The sequence below is a fragment of the Pagrus major genome, chromosome 22 (genome assembly GCF_040436345.1).
Source record: "Pagrus major chromosome 22, Pma_NU_1.0".
Taxonomy (NCBI): Eukaryota; Metazoa; Chordata; class Actinopteri; order Spariformes; family Sparidae; genus Pagrus; species Pagrus major.
In genome coordinates this window covers 19,797,033-19,809,647 of record NC_133236.1, presented here as the reverse complement: position 1 = coordinate 19,809,647, position 12,615 = coordinate 19,797,033, and the positions used below count along the sequence as shown (strand labels likewise).

General features: G+C 45.6%; 1 protein-coding gene across 1 annotated transcript in view; it reads right to left on the bottom strand.

The window, feature by feature from the left end:
- mettl24 (methyltransferase like 24) overlaps window positions 1–12,615 on the bottom strand; it is a 35,864-nt gene that overhangs the window by 10,259 nt on the left and 12,990 nt on the right. Inside the window, exons 2-3 of the mRNA XM_073492871.1 lie at window positions 5,625–5,723; window positions 201–334 (exon numbers count right to left, since the gene is read on the bottom strand). Of these exons, the coding sequence (XP_073348972.1) occupies window positions 201–334; window positions 5,625–5,723 (233 nt within the window). The remainder of the gene's footprint in view (window positions 1–200; window positions 335–5,624; window positions 5,724–12,615) is intronic.

Below are 12,615 nucleotides of genomic sequence, written 5' to 3'. Positions count from 1 at the left end.
ATGCTGTGAACGGTCCTGTTGCTCTACAGATGCTGGAGATGACAGCTTGCCTCAAAGCTAGCGCGCAGCTAGTTTATGAATGATTACGATTAGGATTAGATTTTTGTTAGAATAAAAGGTCAAACATTTGTCATGTGGTAGTGGGGGTACAGATAATGAGTAAGGGGATGACTATATGCTGTGGAAGTGTCTGTACGCACCCAAAAGAGTAAACCCTGCAGTGTTTGCTGTGTATCCTGTGGGTCAGGCTGTACTTGTGGTCCAGACACGCAGCCCAGGCGCCCTTGGTCCCCTGCTGAGCCGCTTCCTCGCCGCCCAACGATGCACAGGACACCTGAACACATAAAAAACAGCTTAAGTTGCAAAGATAGTAAAAAATCCAGTCTTCCTTTTACAGAAGCAAACTCATTGCATCTTATCGTATCTTGTCTCAACTTAAGAAATCCCAACAAGAATGTAGGCTAGCCTAAACCCGACTTCCTGCAGGCTATCCTTGTCTATGAGTGTCTCACTTCATATGGAACTGGCTGGCTAACTTGCTAGCCAATAATGGATAAAACAAACAAACAAAAAAAAAGTAGCTTTAGAGCTAAAAGGCAAATCAGTGTCAGCTTGTCCCATAGGCTAATATTGGAGTTAGCCTTGTGTCTCCAACAGGCTAACATCAGTGTCAGCTTCTCCAACAGGCTAACATCAGTGTTAGCTTCTCCAACAAGCTTCTTGTCAAGGTTATGTTATGTTCCCTCATTCAACCTGGGCGCTCTGTACTGTGAATATAACAAAACAAGCACTACATTGGGAAATGAATGGTATTTCAAGAGGAATGGCTTTTGTTGACTCTCTCCGGGGTTAATACAATATTCTCTGTTCTCAAAGAGCATGCCTTAAAGCACAAGGCCAGAGCTCGCTGACGGACTCAAATATTACTGAGCAAATGAAAGTGTCCTCTAAAAGCATGTCAACATTCTGTACACAGCGAGCGGTCAGGGCCACACATTTACCGTATGTCTACATCACTTGTAACTTCCTACACTGTTCCAGGCATTAAACACACAACAAATCGAGTGCCAGAGAGTTTAAAACAAATCACTTTATGAACTGTCCTTTTTTTCCCCCAATAATATCGAAACACAAATGCTGAGTTTGACCCTGGGCTAGTGTGTGTTTTGGCCTCAGTGTTGAACCATGATATACTTACTATTCATCATGTTGTGCAGCTGGGGCTGATGCACCAACAGCACTCAAGAGTCTCTCAACAGTAGCGTGAAAAAAACAGGGAAATGGAGAAGATTCCTCCTTTTATATGCTGAAAAACCCAGACAGCGAGTGCATATTTGCAGGTTTTTCTCCTATTCAGTAACCAAACCTTTTGAGGCCCTGTATACAGAATACTTTGTAAAATCCAACCGCTTTCAACGAGAGAAAAACATTGCTGAAACATAGCTGAAACTGTGTGCTCAGCTCAACTCCTACTCGCCCAGAATCTGCGACGTGTTTATGCGAGTTCCTGTATGTTTATATGGAGCTCGTTCTTGCATAAGCTGTGTACATACACGCAGTTGACACGTGCGTGCATGCCGGCGTGTTGGAGTTTACAAGTGGCGAAGCTTTGCTGCTCAAATGTTTGCTGTCTGATTCCTTCTGAAGCTCCGTCTGCTGCAGGAACAAACGACACCGGCTCAGACGTGGTGATACGAAACACAACTCTGTGGCTCTGCAGTGCGACGTTCGTATGTGTATAATCTAGTCAAATACTCGCGGTGTGCGCTCGGGGTTAATTGAAATGAAGCCTGAGCAAAAATGTTTTACAGCCGCGTAAATGTGTGCTGAAAGCAGTGGAGAATGGAGAAACAGTAAGTACTTTTCAAAAAAACAAATCTGTTGTCGGGGTGTGATGAGCGCTCTGTTAAAATCACATCTATTGTTTACTTAAAACTGACATTTGCAATTGTTTATTATGCATGAGTTCCCGTGTGAAGTGAGCTTCAAAAGCACCTCCTTTGTCGTAGCCTTATGAATAATCCACCCAGCCAGGGCAATGTGTTCCAGCTCCTCCGAGGGGGAGGAGGGACGAGATAAAGTCATCCAAGAGTCAAGTCAGTTTTATTCTTTTATGATGTAAGACATTTTGCACTCTATACGGCATACAGCAGCTTCTATCCTTACAGCCTCCAGATGTATAATCTCCCCAGGGATCTACCCTCGGGGTCCCCCACCATTTGGACTTGCCTGGAAAACATCCAAGACTCCAAGGCATCCAGAGCTTGGATCCCTGGTTCCTTCCCTACCAAAGAGGTCATGTTCAATCTCCTCAACCAGCCAGGAGGTCAGCACACCTAGCTCTCTGTGGCCCTAGCCTTTGTCTGGCAACCTGCCTGACAATGCACCTGACCCCAAGGTCTACCCCTAGGGATGGTTGGCACATAGGACCTCTATGGGGCCTCTATGTAGTTCCTCCCCCTGTGGTCTGGCTCCAAGAGGAGGCCCCACTTTAATGGCTTCATACACAAGGGCTTTTGGTTCTTTCTGGTATTGAACCCTCCTACAACAGTGCAAACACTCCTGGCTGTACTGGATTGTCAGGAGTTTCCAGAGGCAGCGCGTCACACTGGACGCCCCTGATCTTGCACAAAGTAGCCCAGACCTTGCCTGCGAAGCTCTGTCCAGCTCCTTCTAGGCCAATTTATGACAGGTTTGTGAATCAGTCTTACTCCTCGCCTCTCCCTCGGGACCAATTTGCAGAGATTTTTCCCCCTGACGGCTAAGCTCCCAGGTTCATAGAGATGCACAAACCCCCTTCACCGCCACGAATAGTGGAGGAGCTTTGGCATAAACCTTCCTCTCTAATCAGAGCGTTCAGTGACAGGTCGGGCAGGAAGGGAGCCAGCCGAGTCAAGTGCAGCGTCACCATAAGACAAGGGAATAAAAGTCCCCCGGTGAGCAAAGAGCACAAGAGTTTTATACCGCACCACACGTACGGTGCTGCAATCTATTTAAATGAATTTTGAACATGCTCCATTGTGCCAGTCGGTGTTAATGTGTTCCAGCTGAAAGCCTTCATCAGCACACACAATACACAGTGTGCAATGAAATGCAAAATCACTCTCGATTGTTTTGCCACTTCACATCTGCAGCGTCGAGCCGCTGAATACCGAGCAGTTGACCTGAAACAACGCCGCCGTTCGGTCGGCATGCATCGAAAACGGCAGCTACCTATCGTCGCACGGCTAATCAGAAACAATGCCCCTGTTGTACTTTCACAGAAGCACTTCCTCTTATCTTTCTCTCTGCGTGTGTCGGCGCATGGATGCATGCGAGATACACTGAGTGCTATTGATCGGACGGTCGTGTCGCAGGCCATCTCTCTGGGTAACGGCTCCACCAGGCACCGTGTCAGTCAGCATTACAGCCGAGGATGCTGCGACGCGCCAACTCCGACTCCCTCCGCCCTCGCCTGCCGCCGCGTATGATGGACAGATTCCCACAAAACTCGCACACTTCGACACACACACACACACAATTTCTTCCTCTCTGTTCTTGTCCTTGTCTCTTCCTTTTCACACACGCAAACACACACATCCTGGGGCTAATTCATTACGAGCTGAATGTCTGCTTTGTGAAAGATATTGAACGAGTGCTCAGTCTTTTAGAGAGAGGGGGTACTCTGTGTTCTCGCTATATTGTGCGAGGGGGAAAAAAAGATAAGTTGCTGATTTATCCCCCAATCCAATTTCTTAACAATAAAATCCGCAGCACAAGTAATCCAAAAGAAAGGAACGGTCGTCGGACGGTGGAAATGAAACTGTCTCCGCGTTGCCTTCACAACGGGGACAAGGTCGCGGGATTTCTCCATCCCTCCATATTTCTCAAATTATGCCGCTGAACATCTTAATCGATTTGTAGTAATTTAATACTGACATAAACCAACAAACAAACCGCAACATCTCATTGATTAAGTATGAATGGAGGGGGCTGCGAGCTCCATCTGTATGGTAATCAATAGAGTAATGAATTGTGTGCGCGCTGTCGAGCAAGACAAATCTCTGGCTGAGCTGAATGCAGAAAGAGGTGCCAGTGTGGCTCAGTCATGGGCCGACAGACGCAGAGCTCGCTCTGATATACACAACAAAGACCCGTCAAAATAATGCACATCCCGGAGCCCTCTGTGGCAACAACTGCTCCAATAATCTGTCTTCAAACTGAGGTCTTAATGCTGCATTTATGCTTCTGGGTATAATCTGTAGCTGAAACAGTAGATCCAAGTGTCTGATGGGACCAGAAAATACAGAGAGACAAACAAAGATACAACATCAACGACGCACCGAGGTAAAAACTGAGCAACCAACGCACTCCACGGCCAAGAATCAAATTATTGTGATTAGCTGAATTTACAGCTCGCGTCTGTAAACAACACTTTTTGTACCCTGCGAAGACATTTTCAGAGAAAATCGTGCCAAGAAACAAACAATCCTGTTTTTCTGTTTCACACTTTCGTGATACTGTTGCGTCTTCGTGTCCGCTCTGCAAAATCTTCCACACCACGTGTAAAAATGTGCTCGTTCGCCGGGCGCTGTGTTTGGGCTGTCAGCGTGACTCAACAAGTGATGACACAGTTACAGTCCTTCTCCAGTGTTTTGTCTTCCCTCCTGTTTTCTTGTGGTCTTCACCCGCCTGCTTTTCCCTCCACACCTGTGTTTTATCTGATTGTTAGGCCAACCTTCTTCTCCAGTCTGATTCCCCCTCCACACCTGCACTGCATCTCCCCCATGAACCTTTCCCTCTTTTCCAGTGTTTTCCAGCTTTTCCAGCCCATCAGCCCTCTTCCCTGTTTCTAGTGTTTTTCCGCTCACTCCCCTGTTTCCCTGCGTTTCTTCGCCTTGCTCCACCTGCACCTCATTCCCTCATTAGGTTTGTTTGTATTTAAGCCTCTGTTGTTCCCTCACTCTTTATTGGGTCCGTCTGTTCAGTCCTCATCCTCACGTAACTCCTGTTATCCCGTGTCTTTTCCCTGGTCCTCATGTGCTCCCAGTGTTCTCTCTACCTGTCTGTTTGCGTATCTTTTTTGGATTGTTTGGACTCGCTTTTTGTGTTGAATCTGCCTGCTCCTGTGTCCGCGTGCGGCCCTGTTTTTGCATGTGTGACAGTACGGACCAACCAGGAGCGAGAGGACAACTGAGGCTTGAATGCAAACGGACCTAATTAGGGGATGAGGTGAGGAAAATGAACAGAAAAACACTAGAAACAGGGCTGATAGGCTGGAAAACACTGGAGGGAGGGGAAGGCTGATGAGGGAGATGCAGTGCAGGTGTGGAGGGGAAGCAGACTGGGGAAGAACTTAAGTAACAAGGCTAATAATCAGATAAAACACAGGTGTGGAGGGAAAATCAGGCTGGTGAGGACCACAAGAAAACAGGAGGGGAGGGATCCTGTTTTCTTGTGGTCCTCACCAGCCTGATTTTCCCTGAAAGTCAGAAAGTATGTTAGGAAATCCAGTGACTGCAGTTACACCGTGCAAGACGTTTATTTTTAATATTGTACAAATACGTGAAATAATATAAATAAACCAGGTTTTATATAACATCTTATATTAAACACCAGGAAGAAGCCAGTCAACGATTACTCACTTGCGGTGTCGTGATGTAGTTGAGGAACCTTTTAGCTTCATCCTCCAGAGAACGACTCTCACTGGCCCAGGGCTCCAGGTCGATATGCCACCGAGGAGTCTGTGGTGCAACACACACACACACAAACACACACACACACACAATGAAATGTTTTTTAACAACGAGAAGAACATGAAAAATCGACAATTAACTTACATCAAAGTAGGCCACTCAAAAGAAATCCAATGCAAGGACGACAACAAAGGGAGCTTTATTCTTTCAGGTATTATAACCCACTTGTGTTTAGCCACTGATGGAAGTGGAACTGGGTCACGCTGTGCTCAGCGGAGCATTGTTTTTTTCTTACCTGTGTGTTAGTGACAAATAAAGCTGCTAAAGTTCATTTCCATTGTTATTTTTAGTCAAACGGGGGGGCTGCTATTTATTCCCGTGCATAAGAAAAAGTTCTGCGAGTCCAGCTGTTGTCAGACAGTGGAAAAATAAGACTGCACACTTCAACCGTCAGTTGGCCGCAGCAGCGATCGCATTCCTGAAAACCTGGCAGAGCTGTGTTTTACAGGCTGCTTCATTTCTACGGGAATGTGCCTGTTTATGATTAGAGGAGAGGCAGCGAGATGTGGAGTGAGCAGGAGAGCACAAGAAAAAAAGAGAGGACAGAGCTTCGATGATGCATTTGCTGGTTGCACAATCATTTATTGGGTCAAACACCGTGGCCGAGTGTTCATTAGCAGTCGTGGTATAAATTAGAGAGGTTGATTTCACGTTAGAGCGCTTCCTTGCCCCCCGGGACTATCGAACCTTCATCGCTGTTTTATAGGTGCTGCAGTTTGTATTTTTAGATTTTCCATGGATATGCACAGGTAGCTTTTGGCTTGGCTAACGAGATCGTGTTTGGGTTTGTTCGATGCTGCAGGCACATCTGGTGAACAATCTGCAAAGGGCACTGTGGTGACATCAGGTCTGTTTAGGAAAATAAGCTTGTGTTGGAGTTCACTCCCAAGTTTCCACGACTCCTTTTCCCTCTGCCTCGAGCTTTGCATTTGCAGGCTCAACACCACAGGACTCCACCACCACAGTATGTCCACTGAAAGGGCACCTAGAGGGCACTTTAGCTGCTGAAAGAGTGTCCGCCGGTGGTTTTTGTGGGATTTGTAATACAGGCATATGCACACACACACACACACGATCATATGTGCAGTATAACGAACAGGCTACCTGTCGAATTCACACTCGAAACAAATGGGGAACATCATATCACCAGAGTAACTGCAAACTGCTGCTAACTGTAGCTGCCGTTAGCTAGTTAGCTCAGTTATCTGTGCAGCTAGCGGTCTGGACCTAGGACGTATAATGAGACCTGGATATAACACCATTCATTCCTATGAAAGCTGCTCAGTGGCACTTGAAGCTTAAAAAGCTCGACGTCTCGGGTACGATATTACCCGGATCTTCCACGTTGTGCGACCCATAGAGGGTGCGCACCAGAGGCCTCTGCCTAGCTTCTGGTTTAGCACCCGGCTAACTCAAAACCATGTATCCACTGTTTTGCAGAGGCTTCCTCCACAATGTAAGCTTATGGGAAAATGTATTTTTGGGTGTCACATGAAGATGTAAGTACACGGTGAGGCCACTTTGAAAACTGGCTGCAAAGCACGTTGCTTGTGTTTGCACTGGTAGGACAGGAGGTTTTCTCCCGAGTTTGGGAGGGGGCTAGCTGGTTAGCATGCTAACTTCAGTAGATATCTCTGCAACACAGTACATAGACGGCATAACATCCAGTCCGTTGATGATCAACTAACATTCTCACACATTGCACCTTTAAACAAACATGCATCTGCACTATTTGTACCGATACATAATCATCTAAAAGCATGCACACACACACACACACACACACACACTCACAGCTCTCTGCTAATACATTATCTATGACAGCACCATGTGTGTCATTTCCTCCTCCAGTGATGCAGATCGGGGAACCTGCCAGCAGAGAGAATCAGCTGTCCCACCCCCTTTAACGGCTACAGAGCTGGATCCACGCAACACGACGCACTGTCTGCAATTCAGCCTTTAATCGATTTGCGGCGTGTCAAAACATCTGAATGCTCGCCGTGCCTCAACTCTCCCCCTCCTCCCTCTCCATCATGTCATCCCTCTATTTCCTTGTCCTTTTTCCGTCTTCATCTGGCTGCATCTCCTTTTCTCTATCTCTCTCACCCTCTCCTTCTGTTTTCAGTGCCTGTTTAAAATAATTGCACCGGTGATGCATGATCAACGTAATTACCCTGCAGGACGAATCGGGTGACTGACGTGCACCTGTGGGTTTCAGTCTAACTCTATTGTTTTCTGCAGTTTGATTTTTCCTTATTCGCCTGTGGCATGAATAGGCCGCAGACACACACTCACACATGCTAAAGACTAAAGAGATACCAAAGTGATCGGGATGAGGAGAATTTAAAAAGTACTTATCTCCTTGTTACTTAACATTGCGGCCATTTTCATCTTGCAGCCTGCATTAAACAACAAGCATGGTTCGTAATGGCTCTATAATACGGGAAGAACATCAAGTAAATGTGGTTACAGTGCATTAAAAATTAAGAGAGCATGTACTGGATGCAAAATTGGTGTATGTCTCTCCGAAAGCAGGATGAGTCATCTACATTTTTAAAACTGTTTTTCAGGAAGTTCATTAAAAATACCCACAAAATAACTTTTTGCCTCTGTTGGCTCTGATACTGCTGTACTGGTGAGATACAGAGCAAGATATAACTCAAACCACCTTACAATATGAGGTTGAGTCTCCAAAGATAAACCTCGACCGACGTCTCTACTGTTTTTGAAGTAATTGCAAAAATCTCACTCTGTGTCCTGGGGTCATGTTTTTCTTCACCTGTCCTGCTCTGGCGTATACACCTGTGTGTCATTACCTCCTCCCCTTTTTGTCTCCCCATCTCTCTGTTTTCTGACCGGCCTTTGTCCACCGTGTTGTGTGTTTCCAGCCTGAGTCCCCCGGTGTAACTTCCATCGTGTTATGTGACTACCGCCTGATCCAGTTTCTGCCTTTAGCCCACTCCTTGTCGGATTTGTTTGCCAGGCTTCGCATGACTGATATCCTGTGTGCCAACCTAGTTTTGCTATGAAAAGTAAGGAGAGTTTTGAATTTTAAGAACTGGCTGGTGTCGTGCATTTGAGTCCAGTTGGTTTCCGGTTGTTACAAAGATAGGGAGCAAGTCAACATTGAAATAACAGAACTACATTTGTTCATAGTTATCTTTTGTATTTGTCTTGGCACATTCATGTACCATATTTACCATCTTACTGCTTACTCCACACTATAGAGATTCTTCACTTATTACAGAGCAAAAAAACCCTGAAATGATTCGGTCAGTATTAAGTGTGATGTCTTTCTTCCGATTTTCACCTCTGGCTAGCCTCAGGAAAAGACTCTGCTGTTCAATTTCAACATAAAATTTTTGTTCAGCAGGATGACAGCAGGAAACTCTCGCAGAGGCCGGAGAGAAAAGAAACACCAGTTTTGATCAACGCTGCTCCAAAGGCAAAAGATTTACAGAGACAGAAAGAGTGCACATCAGTCTACAGACTGTTATTTACACGAATAACATCCACCTTGCCGCGTCCCAGAGCTCTCTCTCTCTCTCTCTCTCTCTCCGAGCTGCCCTTCTCATCCCTGACCTCAATCCTCCCTGCAAAGCTCAGCTATCAGGCCCCATACATCAGCCCGGTGCAGGTTTGGACAGGACTACTGATCATAGGGCAGATATCTGGGACAATGGACTCACTGGCAGTCTGCAGTGTATAAGGTGTGGTTAAATAGAAAACAGAGAGGTGAAAGAGAGGAGAAGGAAGAGGGGAGGGTTGAATGCACACACAAGCACGCACAAGGAATGGAAATACTGTCAGACTCTGCCAAAGGGAGGAGGCGCATCCAAGGATTGTAGTTTGAAGACTTTTACTGGAAAGCAGCGTTGCCCCGGAGTTGTCAGGCTGACTCGTACGACTCAGGCTCTCAATCCAAGTCTGTTTTCCTCGCGGGGCTGTAATTATTTTCCTTGTGAAGTTATTTAGTAAAAAAAGAATCTGACTTTTATCTAACGACATGCTTTTTCACCCGCACTGAAACTGAGTGTCTATTTGAAGTCACATTTTACACCGTATGTGCCTACGAGCTCTCACTAACTGCTGAATCATCACCGAGCGCTGATGAGATTACTGCTAAGCCCCCATGTTCAGTCAAGCACCGACAAGTCATCAGCACCTCGGGGACAGCAGAGGTAAGCAGTGTTAATAACAAACACACAGAACATCGCTCACAACTGTCGAGCATCAGCTGTTTAGACCCTAATCCCACGACGTTAGGAATAACTACGTCCTCAGCAGGAGCATTTCAGGTAGTTGACTTGACACGGCTGGAAGGATGGATGATGGGAAGTATGGATGAAGCTAATATGATAACATCGGGCACGCTACAGGACACTTAATCATGCTTTATCTACCATAAGGACATCCAAGAGCCACCAGTGCTCCATAACATGTCACGATTCTGGTTGTGCACCTGTGGTTTCCTGTTTTATTTTGAAGTTGTACCCTCACGTGTCATGTTTTGCTTTTCATTTCCTCCCATTGTTTCGTTAATTAACCAGCCCTCGTGTGTGTGTGTCTATAGTCTGTGTGCTCCCTCTTTGTCAGTTCCACCTGAGCCCGGTCCATTGTCTTCCTGTGTTACCCCACGGTATGTTTCTGGTTTTTGCTCCTCTTGGTTCTTACTTTGTTTTAGCTTTTATGTTTTCTACTGTGTGTTTTGGGGATTCTCTCTTTCTCTTCGTCTGAAAACAGTCTGCTTTTTGTTAATAAAGCTCGCGTTTTGTTCCCTATCCTGCCTCGCCTTGGTGTTTTGCACTATATTTTTGCCTCAAGTCGTAACAAAACACATCTTTTTTCAAACTAGTGGAAAGAAAACATCCAAAATACACACTCTGATGTTGCTCTGCTACAGAGTTCTACTCTGCGTATTCAATCTGATGGCTTTGTTTGCATATTTAACATAAAAATCATAGTCACTTGTCTCCATGTGAGCAATCGACTAAGTTTCATGGTGATATAAGTGATTTATACTGTATAAGTTGTAACTGTATTCACCACTTCTTGTCTATATACACATCTCTATAAGCTGTTAAAAAATATTTTTCTCATATTCGCACTCTACACTGCAGTAGCTCACAAACACCAACAATTTCAGTCTATATTCTGAAGGTTTTCACAGGGGTTTTCTCATATATCATTCATAGCCTGATTTATATGTTTTGACTCCTAAAAACAGAGCAAAAAAATATGTGTTTTGATGGGTGTTGAGGCGTATTTAATGATTTATGGAGTGATTTCAAGAAATATCCAAAATTTCATCTGCAAAACCTTCATTCTAATACGTCAATAAAATAAATCAAGCATTTCGAACCCGGCTTTATCGGCCATATTTTTATGCAAATGAGTTCATAGTTACTGATGTTTATCAGCTGATTTCATCTTTACCGGCGAGTCTTCTGTGTTCCCGTCGCTGATAAGCCATTTAAATAGATGATAACGGCCTGCCGAACCTATTATTAGGTGCTGTAGGCTGCTACTAACTCATATCTTCTTAACCCATTCCTGAGGGGAAACTAAAATTCAGGGAAACTTTTAAAACAATCAAACAAAAGTAATCCCCTGGAGAAGTCACGGTGAGATCTACTGGTTACTTGTTTCACTCTATTCCCCTGTAGCGTCTTCCTGCGAGCACCGAGTGAAGTCAGATGACATGAAAGTGCTGAAAAGAGTTGGAAACTTGAAATTCAACATCAAGCGCTGAGGCAACTTTTTTTTTTTTCCTTCCCAAAGAAAATGTATGTGTGCTTGCTGCGCAAAAAATTTGCACTTCTTTCACTGTGAAAGAAGTCGAAGTTTTAGCTCACGCGTGAGGACTGAGTGAAATGATCAGTTACGGGGAAAGCGTCGGACAGAGTTAAAGACGGGGGCAACTGACGGGGGTTGAAATATCGTTAAAAAAGTAACTGATAAATTGAGCCGGAGTGGTGGTTTGAAGTGCGGGCGAGGAAAAGAAAACGCTGCCTTTCAAGTCTTTTGAACTGAGAGCTGAGGCCAACCGAAAGTTTTGGCTGAAGTGCGAGCGCTGGAAGTTGCTGGCGATCGCTGCGGTGCAGAGCGGCGGTTTGAGGTTTTGAGAAAGGGTCTGTGCGAGGCGTAAGGATTGACATGGGTTGAACTGTCTGCCGAAATGTGATCACTGAAAGCAGATGAACCATCGGTGGAATTCTTCATCGAATGCTTTTCATCCGTCGAGGTTGTTTCGGTGGAGTTTTTGAGGGTATTGATCGTAGAGATGTCGGCTCTCATTGGAACCAGACGGTGCTCAGCTTGTGGTGCTCAAAGCGACAAGACTCAACAGAAATGTCTCTCTAGAAACATCATGACACGGTTACTCAGGATAATCCAACAGACCTTGCGGCATTTTATTACTAAGGGATATAAAAAGGATGTTTTTATAACATCCTCACCCTTTCCTCTGACCGCTCTGTTATGGTGGGCCTTTCTGCATGGCCTGCGTGTCTCTATCGAGCTGGGTGTGTTGGTGGATCTGCGCCTCTCAGCTTGGTGTGAGAGAGGTGTTAGCAGCCAGGCCGAGCGTGAATAATCCCCCGGGGAGAAAAGGGATGGATGGGTGAACAAGAGATGACTGGATAAAACAAGACTGTCTGCCAGAACAATGAAGGCGGGTGAGAAGAAGGGAGATGTAGGAGGTGGAGGAGGGGGTGGGGGGAGGAGATGGACTCGAGAACGGACGTATACCTCACTGGAAGAGCTGGGTATGGATTTTGCACCGAGAATAAACAGAGTCGATATGTAAGGATCGATGTCCGAGAGGGCACGATCAGCGCTCGGGTAAACAAATTGCCCCTGGCGTATCAGATATCACAGA